Source organism: Amphiura filiformis, chromosome 10 (genome assembly GCF_039555335.1).
Source record: "Amphiura filiformis chromosome 10, Afil_fr2py, whole genome shotgun sequence".
In the NCBI taxonomy this organism is placed as follows: Eukaryota; Metazoa; Echinodermata; class Ophiuroidea; order Amphilepidida; family Amphiuridae; genus Amphiura; species Amphiura filiformis.
The window spans coordinates 52936096-52957413 of record NC_092637.1 but is presented as its reverse complement, the minus strand read 5'-3'; the positions used below and the strand labels follow the sequence as shown (position 1 = coordinate 52957413).

General features: G+C 37.6%; 1 protein-coding gene across 1 annotated transcript in view; it reads left to right on the top strand.

Moving 5' to 3' along the window:
* Positions 1–21318, top strand: part of LOC140163020 (actin, cytoplasmic 1-like) — a 40040-nt gene that overhangs the window by 15956 nt on the left and 2766 nt on the right. The window contains exons 4-6 of the mRNA XM_072186360.1: positions 6952–7060; positions 11696–11832; positions 11957–12184. Of these exons, the coding sequence (XP_072042461.1) occupies positions 6952–7060; positions 11696–11832; positions 11957–12184 (474 nt within the window). The remainder of the gene's footprint in view (positions 1–6951; positions 7061–11695; positions 11833–11956; positions 12185–21318) is intronic.

Below are 21318 nucleotides of genomic sequence, written 5' to 3'. Positions count from 1 at the left end.
CACGAGTCAACTCTTAAAACATACTGACTGCCCCTCGTAAATCGGCTTCAGAACTGCATCCTTGATATTCAGTGCTGGATGACTCATGCTAAGTTGAAGTTGAACATGGAGAAAACAGAGTTCTTTGTTGTAGGCTCACCTCATAACCTTAAATCTATTCATGCTCTTAGTCTTAAAGTAAGTACAACTACCGTTAAATCTATTAATAAGGTCCGTAATCTTGGTATTATTTTTGACAGTACTATGTCTATGTCAGATCATGTAAATGGGTTATGCCGTACTCTTAATTTTCAACTCCGAAATATTTCTCGCATAAGGCGGTACCTCAATGAAGAAAACTGTCATCATGTTGTTCGAGCCCTTGTGAGCTCCCGCCTCGATTATGGTAACTCGCTGCTTGCTGGTATCACCGAAGCCCAACTCGCGAAAATTCAACGCATTCAAAACAAAGCTGCTCGCTTGATTTTCGGTATTCGTAGGCGCGATCATATATCACCTTACCTCACCCGTCTTCACTGGCTCCCAGTCAAGCAGCGAGTTAACTTTAAAATCCTTGTTCTCATGTATCAGTGTATTAATAACAGTGCCCCTACCTACTTGTCTGAGCTAATTGCTATGTATAACACCCATTCCAGCAAACGTAATCTTCGCTCATCCAAGGACGCTACCAGACTTGCTATTCCCAGGACCAAAAGATCTGCAGGTGACCGTGGGTTCTCAGTGTACGGTCCTCGCCACTGGAATTCACTGCCCACTTCCATCAGAGAGGCCCCGTCACTGCAGATCTTTAAAAGGCATCTTAAAACCCACCTTTTTGAATTGTTGTAATTTCATTTGTTTTTCTTTGTACTGTGAAGCGCTTTGAACTGCGAAAAAGCGCTATAGAAATATTTTATGTATGTATGTATGTATGTATTGTTGACTTAACACGGTTTGGAAATAATTTCTTCATATTTTTTGGTGTTATCTGTCGTTTACATATCCTTCCTAAAACACAAAAGTGCGACTATTTCCAAACACCTAAATTAACTAAAAAATTAGGACATCTTACAAAACTATATTTTCTAGAATTTCCTAGAATACTTTAAATGTAGCTTGTACCGTTTTTTTTGTGGCATCCTTCAGAACTGATCGGTCCGTAACCAATATTTTCGGTCAAATCTCCATTCAATTAACACGGAGAGTTGGCTAGCTATGAGCTAGCTAAGCCTTGCCCTCACTCATATTTTACGAAAGTGCGACTATTTCTGAACATCTAACCTAGCTGTAATTTTAGGGCATGTTAGAGAAATATATTTGCTAGAAGTTTGGAGAATACTTTAAATATTGGCCGGTTATTTTTCACACAGTGATGTTAACTAGGCAAATGCATACTTAATAACATACACTATTTGTAAAGGTCGCGCGTCAATGGTGAGAGCACTGTGTATTGTGTATAGGAAAACGGACAGTAACTGCAGTATGTACTTTTTTCTCATTCATTTGACGCCAACCTAGGGGTCATACTAATCTCTCAACACGCGATATTCAAAATTCCCGCGACGATATGTTCTAGAGCAATGACGTCATGGTTATATGTGCTTATTTGTCGTCAGGCTTCATTGAATTATTGGGACGTCATTGCTCTAGACAATTTCGGCGCGGGAATTTTGAATATCGCGTGTTGAGAGATGGCTGTTTTTATTCGTTTTTATGTTTAATATGAGTTGTTTCAAATAAAACCATGTGATTCGTGCTTGATAACTATTTTTCTAACATATAAGACATAATGTTGTGATTGTCGGACACTTCATTTATAAAAAGTATAATATGATTGCCAATGATCCTGCACATACACAAACTTATTGTTGCCATAAATATTGTGCATACCAGACCGCGTCTCAGTTGTTGACAAGTGACCCAACCAGGAGGGTGAAAGTGCATAGGAACAATGCCGGAAACTACGTCACTCTATTGTTTGACTTAAACTACATCATTTTTAACGCATGCGTGTTCGTTAATACAGCTTTAGTCTCCTCCACCTTCTCAACATGGTACGTGGAATGTCTGGAATCACACTGACGGCGGAGGAGAATACTAGCTGGTCAGACAGTTTAATTTTATCAAGCAGAAAATACCTAAACAATCACCGTCATTTGATCGATTTACCTACAGAATGTAATTGATTATTCAAAATATAATTTTAATATTGTAAACATGTTAACTTATATATTTGTGCACTAAAGTATAAGGACACGTGAATAAAATCATGTCGAAGACAAAATGGCCGCTAATCCGCCTATTGTCTAGACTTAAACTACATCTTCCGGTTTGTTACGTAATACTAGGATGCCCATCGCTTTGTATCGATCCCCGACCCAACCTCAATCTCAATCTCCAGGGCATACAGCGCATCACATCCGCGGCATAGCTTAGTGCTACCATATTTGAATTGAAACTTGGGCGGGGCTATCATAATAAACAACAGAATTACGGGCTTAGTTGAACAATGTAAGATTCAAAACAGTGTCGGCGTGGGGAGCGGTCACTGAATTTTAGTGTTCAATATAAAGGTGTAGTGTTGTGGCATCGATTTGTGGATAAAGAGCATTTTGTTTTTGGCGCTGAGTATTTAGAAGCGGACTGGGGGGTAAAGGACTGTCGGACAGTCCGGTGGGGGGGGGGGACTAAAACAGCGCTCACGTCTAAGCCCCACCCGACCACTGCAGATGATGCTCATGTGGTCCCTGGCCATGGTCAGCTCCACGCGACGGCTGCGATAGGCCTACTTCCAGACAAAGACATACCAGGCACACTAATGATAATAACAGTAATAATATTAATATACAACAACAACAACAACAACAACAACAACAACAACAACCATAATAATAATAATAATAATAATAATAATCATAATAATAATCATAATAATCATAATAATAATAATAATAATAATAATAATAATAATAATAATAATAATAATAATAATATAAATACTACTACCAGAGAGTAGATATTCTTGAGAGGGCACTCTATTCACGTGGGTTCTTTTCCAACGCTAAAAGATCACGAACTTTGGTGGTTTGCAAATGAAAAGTGTCCGCACTATCGATTGATTACGTAACTGTTATGAATAATTTATTGGGTCTTTCAATGCAATCGCCTCTACCCATTATTACATATTATCTGTATTATCAAAGTACTTGGAATAGCAATCCGGCGAGTTCACTGAACTACGCCCTAATACTGATGGAGTTTTAATGGCGTTTCTCCTCTCCATACACAGATGAACAAATACAATAGATGAATGTTAACACTTATGACCTCCTATGTGACATGTTATACGTGATGTACAAAAACCTGAATATCATAAGATTTCACATCACCAAATAATGTCTCTTGTATAATATTAAAATTAAAAACCAAAAATATTGTGCAGATTTTGGGAAAAATTGTGCCAGGTAATAAATGTAGGCTTGAATCTGAGCATCTGCCAAGATTGGAAAAGATTCTGGGCTGTTATTCAGATTTTTCATGTATTTCTCAAACCGGCTGCTTCTAGGTAAAATCACAAGTGTTTCTATTTTGAAAATTGGGTGAAAAAAGTGTATTGCATTCGTGGTCCGGTAGCTCGAAAATTCAATGGTCACCAATATATTTCATTTAGTTTATTTACTTGCTTGTTTGTTTGTCAGTCAGGAAAACATCACTTTGAAAAATTGAGTCGCTTCGTAAGGTAGGTAGAGCCATTTGAATAGAGGCCATTTTGTACACATATAGGGAAATTTATTACTATTGTGCACCCATAAAGATTAGTATTCGTTTGTGCATATGAACTGCACATTTACGTTGCTAAATATTACTCATTATATATTATGACAAATATTGGTATTATGACAATACGGTATATACATTACTATATAAAACGACTAATAGATCCTACTATCATGGCGTCAGGTCAATGGTTCATCATATCCCGTATGTTTCTTAAAACTCATTTATATTTGAGACAAATTGCTGTGCAATATAGGTGCACAGGTAGATCCGTGTTTTTTTTAAATTTTCATTTCTTTTTAATGAAAGAATTAAGGTTTTCCACTGCACGAGGGCCACAAGGGTGATACTAATTTTAATGCTATATTTTCAAAATGAATACGTGGTACCGGTTGGCTCCATAGCGATTTCACAGAAAAGGTATTTCTGGTACAATGCAGCGTAGGACTCTAGCTGAGAGCGTAGCCTAAGTTATTATAGACTCCAAGAATGGCTCTCCATACACAAATGAACAAACACAAAGGAGGGTAGTCTCCTCCGTGGCCAGCTTGATTTCGATGGAGCGAAACCAAATTGGCTGCGGAGGAGATGGGTCATTTTGCTATGCAAATTAGGTAGTGTCGTAGCCCTGCTACTACTACTACTACTACTACTGCTACTGCTACTGCTACTGCTACTGCTACTGCTACTACTACTACTACTACTACTACTACTACTACTACTACTACTACTACTACTACTACTACTACTACTACTACTACTACTACTACTACTACTACTACTACTACTACTACTACTACTACTACTACTACTACTACTACTACTACTACTACTACTACTACTACTACTACTACTACTACTACTACTACTACTACTACTATAATAATAATAATAATAATAATAATAATAATAATAATAACCAATAATAGTAATAATAATAATAATAATAATAATAATAATAATAATAATAATAATAATAATAATAATAATAATAATAATAATAATAATAATAATAATAATAATAATAATAATAATAATAATAATAATAATAATAACAATAATAATAAAAACACTTATATTACTATTTATGCTTGTACAGAGTTTTGTTCTGTTTTTCTTTTCTTTTTATAGCTAAAACGCTCTATAAGTATCTGAAATAATACTAATAATAATAATCAAGGTTTAAACTTTACTTCTGGAGTCATATACCAATTAGGTATAGAGCAGTATATCTCAAGTGCTTACCATCCAGAATCACAAGAAAGGTTTGATCAGGACGTACTGTTTGGAATTCCAGAAAGACTGGGACGAGCTTTGCTGCTAGCATGGCTAGGGAAGCTGTTCAGGAAACTTTGGGATTTAGTCCTTTTAAGTACACGGACCATTAAAGTTCGTGAAAAGAAAGCGGCTCAGAAAGAGAAATCAAATGTCAATCTATTGGATTACCGTATGTCTCCAATTTTAAGCATAGGCTTATAAACAGAGCAACTGATATTGCCAAAGAAAACAGGGTCAGGGCAAAATGAAACAATGCCAAACATACCAGAGAAAGAGTGTTCAAGCCAGGGGATAAATACTTTTTCAAATTCCAGGACAACCATTACAAGCCAGATATCATGGCCAATGTGAGTAGAGTCATAATTGGGTGAAGAAGATTGTATAACTCAAGACTCCTGGTTGACTTAAGAGCAGGCAGTTATGCCACATAATATGCTCAAAAAGTGTGTTGAGCGAAGTGAAGTGAAGTGGCATTTCAAAACCTGTGTGAGCAGTAAACAATGCTGATGTAGATGAACCTATCGATGTAGACAAATTTGGCAATGTAGGTAAAAGCAAAGATGACAATTCTGATGTCACATTTGACAAGAATTGTGTGGTGAAGCACAAAGAGTTAGAGAATAAACGATAGGAATTTTTATTTTGCCTATCCTCTACCGTGTGATAGACGACAGGCAGGTCCAATATTTTGAGTAGTGGATTCCTATCGTTTATTCTCATTCTTAGTCAGTTAAATATTATTTTAATAACTGTAAACAATTTTTTAAAGCAAAAACTAAGTTACCGTCATAAAAACTCCCCTCATTATAAAATGAACGAAACTTGTTTACAACTTCACGTATTCTGATGCGCGTACTGCTAGCGCGTTCGCGTATTCCGCACTAGTCTACGCATCCAGCGTGATACATACGCGAACCTCTACACGCGTGTTACGCATTATCAAGACGCATGATGACGTGGGGTCGTCTACGGCCTGATAGACGGCACCCGAAATCATGTGATTGTCCAATCAGAAATGTGTCTACGAACTAGACCACTCCCACTGACTAAGAGTATAAGATCAACATCTTTCTTAATCATGCAATAACGAAGGTCGATTTCAAGTAACGTGCGCATACCCCAAAAGAATTGTGTGGAACTGAGTGGAAAAAGCATGTTTTGTAAAGAAAGTGAAAGTAGCACCGTCTTGGAAATGGTCAACTGTGCAAGGATATTTTTACGCATATGATATATAAATTCGAATCTACAGTGGACTTCGATAAACAGTGATTCGAACCAGGATATACATTAGTCGCCCGGAACATTGAGTGCATTAGAATATTTTGCCGGGGGGTGGTCCATACAATCATTCCCCCAATGTTGAGACCTGTATGTGGGTTTCTGACCAAATTAACCTCATATTTGGCCATTTTAGCCCCAAAAGTGTACATTGCATCCGTTTACCTTCAAAATGGCAACATTTTTTCGCGCGGTTGGCGTACATTTCTACCATAAACTTATTCTGACACCAAAAGGTGCCCATCCCCATCCCCCAATGTCAAAATGAAATCTACGCCACTGGTGTGATTTATAACTTGTATGCATTCATGTTTATATGCATCATCATTGTCAATCATATTATACTTTCCATTAAAGATTTAGATTTTGTTAACTTAATCAAACAGTGTGTTGTTGTTGGGCATTCGTGTGAGAACTGGACAAAGGTCTATTTGGCCTTGAGTCATTGCGAATAGTAACAAAATTCCCAATTTTTAATTAACAAATATGACATCCAGGATATATTTTTGTTCAATCTATTCCCACTAGGTTGAAGCGCTCAAATAAATAGGCATAATGAAGGCACTTCAATTGTATAACATTTACAAAAGCAAAAATAAAACAAGACAAACATATCGGCCTATTCCAATTTCATTTCAGACTAGCGAAGACACAAACGACCCATTAGCTGACAGCGGAATGTCTAGCCTTGACCAAAAAGTCAAGACAATGTCCATGAAAAAGGAAAGCCCATTGGACATTGGTGTTGGTAAGAATGAGTTTTTAACCATATTTTAAGAATGTCTTGGTTGATTAGTCTAGCCGATTTTCTTTCTTTCTTTCTTTCTTTCTTTCTTTCGTTCTTTCTTTCTTTCTTTCTTTCTTTCTTTCTTTCTTTCTTTCTTTCTTTCTTTCTTTCTTTCTTTCTTTCTTTCTTTCTTTCTTTCTTTCTTTCTTTCTTTCTTTCTTTCTTTCTTTCTTTCTTTCTTTCTTTCAGTCTATTTCAGAATATTGGGGAGGGGGTGGTGTGACTTTTAATTTAAAACGAATTTTTTTTTGAAATTTTAGATGCTATATAATTCCACATTAAGAATGTTTCTGTCAGCATCAAGAAGGTAGTCCAAAAGTGGTCAAAGTTAAAGAAAAGGCACTTTTCCATATAATCAAAAACTATTGAATTTATAGAAATATTCCAGGTATGTCAACAGTTTTCCTGGTGTTATGGTAAAATATATAACAATTTAACTGTACCTGATATGGACAATCAATATGAATGAAAGGTTTGAAGAAAAACTTTACATGTACAAGGTGTCCCATAAAAAGGTTACATGTAGAAAATTAACCGCATTTTGTGATGATACAACAAAACAATGTCATTTTTTCAGATATCATTTATTGATCCTTCTTGTAACTGTTTGCTAAGTTTCAATTCCGTACCTTAAAAGCAACTTAATCTAAGAGCGCAAGATGACAGGGGTGTCAAGAGTGGCTAACCATCAAAATATCGCACAACGAAAGTTGAACACACGCACACCTTTGTTTTCAGATTTTTTCTTTATTACTTTTTATGTTTCTCTTATTTTTCATTGTTGAACTTATTGCACAAAAGAAACATATTGAACAATTTTAATTGTACACCAAAAATAACTTCTTGGACTCTTGGTGGTAACAAATAAAGGAAGATGGCCATTAGAGAAGAACACGTTTTTGGTGAAAGCAGTTCTGCACGCTGTATCTGCTGTCAACAACATCGTGAAATGAATAACAATCTTTTGCATTTAGGCCTTGTTTGAACTCTTGAAATAAAACTGAACAAGTTTTATTCTTTGTTTATCAGAATAAAATACTGCATCTGCCATGTTATGGCTGCGCCTACTCAAGTGCCCCGCCAAATGCACGTGGACTGTGAGGGACAATGAACCGCGTGTTGCAATATTACTCGAGAATCCTTGATTATGTTCTATAAATAGCTTGCTCAGGAATGCGTGGAATGCGGGCTAAGTACGTAGCTTGTGAACTTGACATTCACAGGGGTACTAGTAGAGGGTACAAAGATTATGTCATGAAAAGGATATTTATATTTGTTAACATTAACTTAGATTATTTTCACAAATCTACATGTAACCTTTTTTTGGGACACCCGGTATAAAGATAAAACAAGGTGCATCATGTGCACAGGTGCAGTTATTTTTCGGCTTTAGATGATATTCTGCATCAATTATATGGCTATACGTCTCAAGTTGGGTAACCAAATAGGTTGGAGTTGTGACATTTTACTTGAGAAAATTAAATGTTCTGTTTTAGTTGTGTAGGAAGACGACTAGGTTTACAACTTATTTTAATCTTAATGGAAAACCTGACTCTTCCGTTCTAATTTGATACCAAATTACGGTCTGTACACTGCTGCTAATTTATTTTATGATTAAGCTGATTAGGTCCTTGGTTGGAGTAGATGTGGACACGGCGGTGTTGACACGGAGCCATACAAACTGTATGGAAAGAGTCCAGCAGGGGATTTGCCATTTGATCTAATACAATTTGGTCTAATATCCATTTTGCATTCTAAACCCACGTAGGTCAATATCCACTAAGCCCAATAATCATTTGGTCTGATAACTATTTAGTCCGATAACCATTTAGTCTAATAACCAATAAGTCTAAAACCATTTAGTCTAACAACCATTTAGTCTAATATCCATTTGGTCTCTAACTAATAAGTCTAATAGCCATTTGGTCTAATACCCATTTGGTCTACAAACCATTTAGTCTATTTAGTTCTGGGCCTCGTTTGTGCTGGGCCTCGTATGTTGGTTGAGTCTAGCTTTCAAACTGAAACGAACGAAATCAACATTTAAATCAACAATTTCCATAATAAAAATGTACATCGTAAAAATGCCCGATTGAATCGTAAATATATGCCTACTGATTTGCTCTTCATAGCGCGTCAGTACTCTAGTGCCTCTCGGGGTATTTTTCAGCCTCGGGCTTTTAACTTATTTCCGCCCTCACTGCAGTTTCTGCCTTTTAACGCCCTCATTTTAATCCCCACTATTCCAGAACATTCTCTGTATTGCATCATTGTAAAAATCCCTTAGATTGTGATATGATGACATAATTTTAGAAATTCATCCAGGAAGTGAATGACAGAATGGTCTATTAATAGATCTTGGATTTTTAGGAGTATAAAAATGTGAAAGCTTTAGTTTGCTCTTTGCAGAATATTATGAGAGTTTGTAAACTTTCTACGTGTTGATCATTGTTGTGCTTCAAAAAGAGGTACATTTAAACCAGTTTACATAGTCAATAATGTGCTATTTTAATACAGCAACGAAGGAGATGTTGAGTGTATGAAAGACTTGCTGGAGTCTGGTTTATAAAACAATACACCTGTCAATAAAGTGGAGCAATGCAGAAAGAAGCTCGTTTCCTGGAGAAAGAGAGTGATTGATGAAAGAAACACCATTATTGGATAACTGCGCAAGGAGTTAAGTGTTTGGAGGACTGTGCAAGGTGTTAAGTGTTTGGAGAACGGCGCAAGGAGTTAAGTGTTAGGAGAACTGCGCAAGGAGTCAAGTGTTAGGAGAACTGCGCAAGGAGTCAAGTGTTAGGAGAACTGCGCAAGACGGGGCGCAAGAGTTAAGTGTTAGGAGAAAGCAGCACCATTTCATACGCAAAGATATATAAATGCAAGTGTACAATGGACTACGCTGATTTTCGCAGGACAAGTGAATAAGGATAATACATCAGCCGTCGAGAACATTGCAAGAACTCTATGAGCACCTAGAAGAAGACTGCTGGTTAAGTACTGCGTAGTTAAAAGTACTGAGTAGTTAAAATTGTGATTGTGTGATTATATTGTAATTTATATATGTGCATTTGTTGTCATATTGTTACGAGTCGTACTGGACTCAAGGCCAAAATCACCATTTACCCGAACTCACACGAATGCACAACACAATACACTGTTTGATTAAGCTAACAAAATCTGAGTCTTTAATTGAAAGCAAGATATGATTGGTAAAATATATGACAACAAATGCACATACAAAAAACAGATAACAATAGAGTTCTTGCAATGTTCTGGACGGCTGATGTATATATCCTTATCCGCTTGTCCTGCGAAAATCAGCGAAGTCCTTTGCACACTTGCACGTATAAATATCCTTGCGTATAAAATCCTCACACAAAAATGGTGCTGCTTACTCCAAACAATGATCTGCTTGCGCTGCTTCCTCCAAATATTTATCTCCTTGCGCTGCTTTCTCCAAAAATGGTGTTTCCCAATCACTCTTTCTGCATTGCTCTACTATATTTGACAGATGTGTGGTTTTAAATTACCAGACTCCAGCAAGTCGACAGAAGAACTTTAATCCTTCGATGAGGAAGAGCACATTCGCGTACTCATAAATCTCCTTCGTTGCTGTATTAAAATAGCTCAATTATTGGCTATGTAAACTGGTTAAAATGCACTTCTTTTTTGAATCACGAAGACCAACACACACATGTGGAGTTTTAAAATCTCTCATGACATTCTGTAAAATCCAAACTCAAGCCTCCAGCTCTTATACCAGTACTCATGCAAAACCCATCATCTATTAATAACCATTACTTCATTCACATCTTCACAACTAGATGATGCAAGCTTGGGATTTCCCAAGATTAATTATACACATTAACCTTTCACATTACATCACTTCTTGGGGGGTTTTCCTATGGTACAATACACTGAACTGGGGATTTCCAAGTTTGAAACATAGATCTGACTTTGTTTACAATAATTTGTGGGGAATCCCAAAATGACTTGAAACACCAACACTTGCAAGTGCAAGGGGGTTCCCATCTCACGAAATACTTTCAGCTTGTAAACAAGGCTAAATAATTAAATTAAATTACTCAGGGCACATTGTAACAAATCATATTTTACTTTCAATTAAAGACTTAGATTTTAATCAAACAGTGTATTTGTGTTGTGCATTCGTGTGAATTTTGGTAAAAGGTGATTTTGGCCTTGAGTCAGTACGACTCGAAACAGTGTTTTTTAGGTTTTTTTTTTTATAGATTCCTATACTCATTCTGTATTACATTGTTGGCTCTATGCAAGTACCATAGCATCATAATTTTGCTATTTTTTGCCATAAACAGTTTGTAATATAATCTATTTTCTGTATAATCATTGTGCATCAACATTGTTTCTGATCTGCTCATTTTTGAAGTTTTGCAATATTATCCTGTGATAAATGGGTTTATTGCCTGGCATTTATGTATCCTCTCCCTGTTTCGTTTTTACCAGTTTGCCAATACCATCCTTTTCACGAATGAATGAACAAAAAAAGACCAGACCACACTATATATATATATATTGTATATATATTATTAATCTATTTTGTTACTTAATTTCCTACAGGTAAGAAGGCGTTTAACTTTGACGATGCTAGTGCTGTTGTGCTGGATATTGGTTCCGGTATGGTCAAAGCAGGTTTTGCAGAAGACGACATCCCAAGTGTTGTATTTCCGACAGTCATTGGTGCGCCATTACAACGGGTGAGATTATTTACCTTGCACTTAAATAGATTATAAAATAAAAAGTAAATAAAAATAAAGACGTTATAATCTTTAAACGATTATTTCTAACCACCTCCTCCTTACATGTTATGGATCTATATAGGATGCAGGGCTTCGTTCCAACTACTTCGGAAATCAGGCTTTGAGCAACAAAGACAACCTGAATATTACGTACCCCATTAAACACGGTATTGTCACCAACTGGGACGATATGGAAAGAATTTGTTATCATACATTCCATGATGAGCTCCGAATTGCTCCAGAAGAGCACGCAGTACTTCTCACATATCCACCGTTACACCCCAAAGCAGAAAACGAAAAACTAGCACAAGTACGTATTTTGAAACGTTATTCGTCACTCTGTATTATTTTTGGTATAGCGCGGGCTCCCATTGAACACGTATATTGTCGCGCCACACATCACTGATCCCGACAGTTGACGTCATCTATAAATCATTTTAATTATTATCATTGCATATTTTACTTGTTTGAAGTGTGAAAGTTTGAAATTAGCTTAAAACAATGAATGTCTTCGCCCCGTTTAATATTTCATAAAACAACCTTGATTCAGCCCGTCATCATGTTCATCCAATCTAGCAACGTATAATCCGCAAACAATGCACATTTCTAAAGATGTTCTCGCAGGTGTACCTAGGTCCTTCTGCAATATAATTCAACTATTGATCAAAAATCCCATTTTGTTCTGAGGATTACAAATAAATAATTAGATAAATGAAATGTATATCATGTATGCATGGAAATAACGTGGGTGACGATATGGATGAAACATTAATATATACTTCAATTGATAATGCGCCCTGTAATGGTCATGATAAGCCTAATAATCTTTACTAGGCGGTTACCCGTATTTGGCGGTTCTCGGCTGTCGCGATTACCTGGCTGATGGTGACTGTACTCACCAAGTTTTATGCCCATAGGACAGTTTTTACTAATCAGATGACCCTGTGTGACCTCAAAATGACCTTCCAAAATTTGGCTTTAAATGTTGACCGTACCCACCACGTTTCATGCCCATATGACAGTTTTTTAGTAATTTGACCTTGGATGACCCTGGGTGACCCCGAATGACCCCAAAGTGACCTTCCAAAAATTTGACTCTAAAAGTTGACTGTACCCACCAAGTTTCATGCCCATACGACAGTTTTTCTAACTTGACCTCAGATGACCCCTGGATGACCTCGAGTGATCTTGGCCCACTAACCGAAACAAACTTGTTCTAGTCTGAGGTCCAGATGCACCAACCCAACAAGTTTGAGGAACGTGCGACCCATATTCTCCGAGAAAATAGGTGGAAAACAGTTTTTACTAATTTGACCTCAGATGACCCCTGGGTGACCTTGACCCACTAACTAATACAAACTTGTTCCGTCTTAGGTCAAGATGCACCTACCCACCAAGTTGCATGCCATATGACAGTTTTTACTAATCTAACCAATACAAACTTGATATGTCCCGGGCCAAGACGCACCCACCGTCAAGTTTGAGGAACGTGCGACCCCCAGTCTCTGAGAAAAACAGTTTTGACTAATTTGACCCCTGGATGACCTTGGGTTACCTTGACCCACTAACCAATACAAACTTGTTCTGTATGAGGTCAAGCTACACCCACCCACCAAGTTTGAGGAACGTGCGACCCCCAGTCTCCGAGAAAATAGGCGGACAGACACACAGACAGATACACAGACAGACAGACACACAGACGATGCGTATTATTAAAAATTATATAGATAACTAGTCACCAATGCCATTATTATAGCATACAGAACCATTTTGACTGCATATTATATGCGATGTTGAAAGAAAGAACGAACAACGAAATAATATTCTAAATTCACCACGAAGTCCAGCCTTGACCTTGAAATGACCTCTGATGATCATAAAATGACCTTGGACAATGTTATCTTTTCGTAGAGAATGAATGTACTAACTTTCATAAACAATCCATCTAATAACAACAATTTACCTTCAACATCACATAATAATTGTGACCCGGCAGCACCAATGAGCCGTAAATTCCCTAAATTGTATTCTGAGTTACGGTGTAAAATATGTACGAAGGTCGTATTCATCGGTAACTTAAGCTGGCCCGACATCGATCTCATTTTGATAGTGAAACACTAATCAATTATCCTATTGTTGAAGTGGATAATAAGCTTCTACCTTAGATGGCTATAGAACTTTTAATAGCTATGGTCTTTGTTTGCTTTTGCTAAATCCTGTTCAAGTGGTGGGTTAAGCGCTTGTCACACCACACCGAATAGGTCTTCCGTACAAGAAACGGATGGTATATTAGTAAATCCGTTGTTGTTCGTCAATGATCGTTTTATATTCTTTTTATGTCCTGCTATAATCCGCCAAATGCGTTTCGTGTTAGGTGATGTTCGTTAAGTCCGTCGGCAAGTTTTGTGCATGCACAAAACTTGAAACGGATGTACCGAATTTATCCGATGTGTGTTCGTATGGTGCTGCATATTGCCGGAGTTTGTTCGCTCTCCTTTCGTTCATGTTCGTTCTTTGTTTGTTGCACTCGGCCCGTGTTCGTTGCAAATATGTTCCTGTGAGGCCTTCACCCCCAAATATTCTTCCGAACTGGTGATTTCGCCACCGGATAGCATATTTTTGTATTCGGTGATGTACGTTTACCCAGTCCGTCTTAGTGTCACACTACACCGGATCGCTCTTCCGTACAAGAAACGGATTGTATTTTAGCAAATCCGTTAGTGTTCGTCAATGTTCGTTTTATGTTCTTCATATGTCCTGCTATTATCCGCCAAAAGCGTTTCGTGTTAGGTGATGTTTGTTTAGTCCGTCGACACTCCGTTTCAAGTTTTGTGCATGCATAAAACTTGAAACGGAATGTGCCGGATACACCTGTTCGAAAGTTGTCCTATGTGAGTTCGTGCGAACAAGTGCATCGATCATGGGGGAGGGGGCACTTTCTGAAGGGTGTGGGACGCAATATCAAATTTCCCTAGTAGTGACTGACAAGTAGAAAAAAGGGGGAAAGGAGGAAAAAAAAAAGAAAGTGAGAAAAATTGAAGAGAGAAGAGAAGAGAAAAAGTTAAATCGCACGTAATTTAGTAGGCCCATGTAAGTAGTATTGGTGGAGGGGCACTTGCTGAAGGGACGCGAGGACGCGATATCAAATTCCTCCCAGTTTTAGTGATTGACAAGAAAGAAAACAAGATAAGAGAAAGGGTTAAATTGCACGTTATTGAGTAGGCCCAGGACAGTAGTAAGACTAAGTATAGGCCTGCGATTATTATAGGCAGTGCTTAAAGGCGGGTCCTTGGCCCAAAAGCCTGTGAAAATTACTGCTGGCCCGTCGATATGCAGGGCCCGTGACATTTTGTCACCAAAGTCAGTATTTAAGACGGACTTAGGTCTATTACTGACTTTAACATATCAATCCATACATGCTTTACCTGAAATTATACGAGTCTGACGTCTTATATCGAAGTGTCAGTGGACCAGTGTAACATTTTAAATTTTGCAAATTCAGTTCGGGCCTTTTAGTTTTTGTTTAAGGCAATAATAGTGTAAAAATGATGCACCAAAAAACAATTTTCCACAAATTTTTAAAACTAATTTTTTTACACAATAGGCCTAATAATATAAATACAGTCCCCATGCAAATGGCTTCAATTGGACCGTCATTTTGAAAAATGGACAAGTCTTCCTTTTTGTTTGTGCTTTGGACATCCACGTGTTATGTTTAAAACAATTGTTTATATTATACAATAATGGTGAAAACCTTTCAATGGCTTCAATTAGGCTTTTGTTTCACCAATTTGCGGCCTTTTCAAACTAAAACAGTATCCAATAATAGTGCTAAAATTGATCCACAAATGGCTTCAATTGAGCCTTCATTGTCCGAAGGTTTCTCACCTCTATTGCCCCCCCCCCTTCCCCCGGACGCTGGTTGCCCTGATATGTAAGATTAGCCCTTTTTGTACTTTTTGCCCATTTTTGATCATTTTCAAAGTATTTCCCCTTAAAAGTTATCTTTCCCCACTTTGCCCACCCTCTGAAAAAGTGTTTACTACGCCACTGCCTCTGAGGGGCCTCAAACCCTCTCAAACACCCTCTCTTCCCCCACTTTTCTGATAGGGGCGACGTCCCGGCTGGTGCCACGTACATGGGACGGATTCGCCGGTCATTTATCGGACGTTGAACGATCGGATATAATACGCCTGCCGGATTATTAGCGGCCACAACGCATAGAGAGATGAATAGGAATCGGAGCCCAAATCCGGTCATTTGTCGCACGTTGAACGATCGGATATAAGACGCCTGCAGGATTATTAGCGGCCACAACGCACAGACAGAAGAACGAGAATCGGACCCGCTAAATCCGGTCATTTGGCGGACGTTGAACGATCGGATATAAGACGCCTGCAGGATTATTAGCGGCCACAACGCATAGAGAGACGAACGGGAATCGGACCCCAAATTAAACCGAATCTCCTGCCGGACTGGTGATTTTTCCACCGGATAAAATATTTTTGAATACGGTGATGTTCGTTAACCCAATCCGTTGTAGTGTGACAGAGCTATCACCAGGCATTGTATTTTGTATGTATGCATAACCAACAATTAACAATGAGAGAACATTCTTAAACCTCGTTGACTTGGGGATGATTTGAAATGACCACCAATTATGACTGTTTGATATTTATTGCCAGCAATGTGGAAAAAGAGACACATGTAAAAACGAAAAAAACTGTAATTTTGTTGAAGGAGCAAAGTTTAACAAACCATAACCCCGCTTCTGGATATCGTTTGAAGTCAAATGATATAGGCCTACCAAGTTTATGATGTTTATTTTTTAAACACGAAATAAAACAAAATTGACCGGGGGAGGAATTTACGGCAAATTCGCCGTGAACGGTCACAATTTTCTTTCCAATTGAACAAAATTTAGATTTTGACCCCAAAACAGACCAAATGTTCAAGCCGAATCTGATTACAATCTTATATGCACCAAATGCTAGAGTTTGTTGGGATTATTCTCATGATCACAACACCTAATATTGCAGGAAATAGCGAACTTTCGGTGATTTTCAGTAATCATGGTAATCAGCCGTGTTTGACCTCTGAAAGACAATAAACTCGAAAAACATGTATGTAAGAACCACATAGACCCACTGACTGTAGAATGACCTTTGAAGCCATATCGGTCAAGACCCCCATAAACCCTGACAATAGCCAATCTGTAGGAGAAGAAACCTTTTTGGTAAAAATCACATTATAGCCAAAATTGTGTGAAGTTTTACCCCAAATGGACCATATCAAATATTAAGTCTGGGGAAAAGACCTTTGACAAAATTGTGATTTCGAGAAGATTTCGTGCACTAACAAAATAGCCGACTGCAGATCCGTCGGATAACGCTTTTTCAATGGGAAATGAACTTTACTGCTTGGATGATGTCACGATGAGGTTAGCATTTATTCCGTATTGAAAAGCATGTTCCGACGGATCTGCACTCAACCAGCCTCCTAAGTTTCATAACAATACATCTAATAAAAATAATGACCTTTGTAGACCCCTCCTCCATGTTTAAGCCAAACCTGATGACAACCATACACGCAGCTAATGCTAGCGTCTTTCTGATGATTACAACACTTAATATGCAGTACGCCGTAAGTAGTGCGTTTTAAGGTGATTTTCAGTAATCAACCCTGTTGATTGAATGCTGGCAAAATGAAGTTCATGGCATTTAACCACAACAAAGGCCTCACAATCAAGAGAAACAGTGGAACACAGATTGTGGAGGTCACAGATTTCTAATACCTGGGGGCATGGATGTAGAGCTCATAAAAGGATGTACAAATTCGAAAAGCAGCAGCCCGGAGTGCTTGTAATGGGATGGCTAAGATCTGGAAGTCATCGCTCTCAACAAGGTTCAAGCAGCGCTTATTTACAGCAACAGTTGAATCAGTACTGCTCTATGGGTGTGAGGCATGGACAGTCACTTCCAAACTGACAAAGGTGCTGGATGGCTGTTACACCAGACTGTTGAGGGCAATGCGTAATGTCCACTGGAAACAGCATATGACAAACAAAGAGCTGTATGGTGACCTCCCAAAGTTATCAGACAAGATCAGGGAAAGAAGGACACGGTTTGCTGGTCACTGCACTGCTACAGAAGCAAGCCAGAGCCTGTATCTAAATTGGTGCACTGGATTCCGAAGCATGTGAAAAGAAAACAAGGAAGACAGATGGATAGATAGAAATCTTTTGAGGGTAAAACAGCTTCAGTGACAAACAATGCTTTCCAAGAAGGCCCTAATACAAAGTACATTATATACAAACATCATAATTATTTAAAATTTACACAAGATGTACTCATTAAAAAACCAAAACAAATGGGATCAAGTAACTAGAAATAAAACAAAAAAGTTATGTGATAATAATGAAATTGATTGAAAATTACAATGTACATGTACAAAAGGATAAACTTTTCAAACAGGAGCTTGGTAAACTTTTGATTTGAATTGGCCTATTGAAATATTCTCCAACTCTGCTCTAACTACCGGAGATAAATTATTCCATGCATAGGCTGCTCTCACATGAAATGTACGTAGCCCTGAATTTGATTTGAATTTTGGCAAATTTATGTATTTGTACTATGATTTCTATGTTTTCTAGTTAGATGGGTATGGATATCATGTACAACTACAAAGTTAAATTGAGAAGATAAGTATGATGGATTTAAGTTGCTTAAGCATTTAAAAATGAGCAGTAATAATTGATTATGCCATCTATTATCTAGTTTAAGCCACTGAAGTGTTCCCATCAATTCATTTATTGGCGTTCTAATATCTGCAGAAAGTATTGTTCTGGCCAAATTATTATGAAGTACCTGTAATTTGTTATGAAATTCAACTGAAAAATTTGACCCAACTGTGCTTCCATAGTCAAGGTGAGGAAGAACAAGGGTATTTGATAACATTACAGTGGTGTGGAATGGAAGAAAATGTTTTACACGCCGTATAATACCAGTTCTTTTGGAAACATTCTTACACATATAATCATGAGCTGACCAAGACAAGTTACAAATTTTACACCTAGATATTTAAATTCATCAACTCTTTCAAAAATGTTACTATTATACATAAGTTGAATTTCGCTGAACCTTTCTAGCTTATGTTTTGTGCCAAATATCATAAATTTAGCTTTGTCAACATTCAAAGTAGGGATGACCATCATAATTTCATGTTGCCCCTTTTGCTACAAAAGATTGTTTTCTGGAAAGAACTCATCAACAGAAGTATTTTGGTGGTTAAATGGTCAAAATCGGTCAAAAACTTTTCGAATTATGAATTTTCAAAGTTTCCCATTCTGACCGGTCATTGGAACGAAATAAATTGACAAAGTCTAAATATAGCAATGTGAGCAAAATTGGTATAAGCATATATTTACCTTTTTATATTTCTTTATTTTAATTTATACATTGGTATGCGGTGTTCTGTGATAAGTGTGTTATCAGACACTTACAGTGATAATGAGGGGGTACAAGTTTGATATATGTTCGTAACCATAAAAAGTGATAATGAGGGGGAACAAGTTGATATACGTTTGTAACCAATGTATAAGTGAGTTATCACACTCGGTGGGCTGCGCCCAACTCGTGTGATAACATACACATATATGCAAACATGAAACAAGCATATTGTGAAAGTATCAAAGGGGTTTCTTATGAAATGGCACTTTACTAGTCAATAGCATTAAGTATTTCTTCAAACCGAGGCACTGAAATCATGCTTTTAGAAAACATTTGCCAAAAATCATCCATAATGGCCAAAGTGGCACAAAATCAAAAGTCCAGGTGAACTTTTTTCCACAACAATATACACTACACATAAGAAAAATACTAATGTACTACAAGGATTTTCAACATAGGAATCCAAACAATCAAGTACCAACATGCACAGCTTTGTCCTGATATCACTTCTGGGGTTTTAACAAAATGTTTAACCTCTATTGTGATTGGCAGCAGCATAAGGTATCTCTTTGATAGCTGATAATGCCCAGCCATTCAGCAAGTGGCTAATAACTGACCTTGATAGGCTTGAATGAATACTGTCATGTGCTACAAACCATCACACTCCAGGGCCTGGTCACTCCATGTGCTACATGGAGCACAGTGCTTTAACAATGGAGTGAAAGACTCATTATTGATTAGGCGCGTATTTTAAAAGTACAGCTCCTGTGCGTGTATAGCAGCAAGTCAGTGCAGATGGTATAAATATAAGAAAATGTTTAGGGTTGAGATCAGGTGAATAATACAACAAATGAGCATGAAACTTCACATTTATGTGCAGAAAGGTGTCTATTTAACATGATTCGAAAGGTGTTTGGAAATTCCAAAGGGAAGCTGGTGATTTAATTTTTAACTCGAGATCTACTTGTCCGGTTTTTTTTTTTTTTTACAGAGGGTATGATAGAGGTAATAACAACAACTCTGCCAAATTACAGCTCAGTAGGTCAAGGTGTTCACCTGATCTTATTCATCTGAATATTTTGTGCCATTCTGAGCAGTGCTGCACTGGGCCACTGGCAATTAAGCGCACTGTGGCGATGGACCAATTTTGACTCACACTTACAGAAAAACCAAATAAGTTATGATGCTGTAATTTGCAGGATAGTTACAAAACATAATTGGCATTAACATCTCCAATTTTTACAGAAAAATTATGAAAAATAAAAGAATGAGCTCAATTTAGAAATGTCTGTGCAAGCAGTGCACAGTTGAGCTCCCTGCATGTCTATGGGAGTGTTCCAATCAAGTTGATGGTTCATTGGTCATCCCTATTCAAAGTGAGTTTGTTAGCTTTGAACCAATCAGCTACTTTATTTAGACATGACTCTAATTGCATTTGAAGATCAGAAACAGTCTTAGCTTTGTACATTAATGATGTGTCATCAGCATACATAATCAGTAAGTGACTATGTCGACAGGATTGTGGTCTCTACACCTATATAGTCGTGACATAGGCCTATGTGTGACATTTGACCGAAAAACAAGACACTGATAATGACTTTTGATTGGCTAGCCGTTTCCCATGACGTCATCCAGCACGTGCTGGTCGCTTATGTGATTGTTCAGCCAGGAGTTCAACACACGGGCAATCAAGTTCCCGGATGCAGCGCTGCTAACCAGGTTCTCATAGACTTTGCATTGTCATGATTGTCGCCCTCTTTGCTAATCAGAAACGGCGTATGCGTGGTCATTTGTAGTCTACTGTAGTAGACCAGTTTAATTTATCATTCCCTGACCTGACCATGGACAACTCATCATTCCAGTTCTGATTCAACAGCTCAGGTATCCATGAGAAAACTTTCTCTGGGCAGGGCAGTCACTGGAGATGCGATGTGTTTCGTCATAGATTTTAAATGGTTTTATGCATGGAAACGTATGAATTGTTTATAAAAAAAAA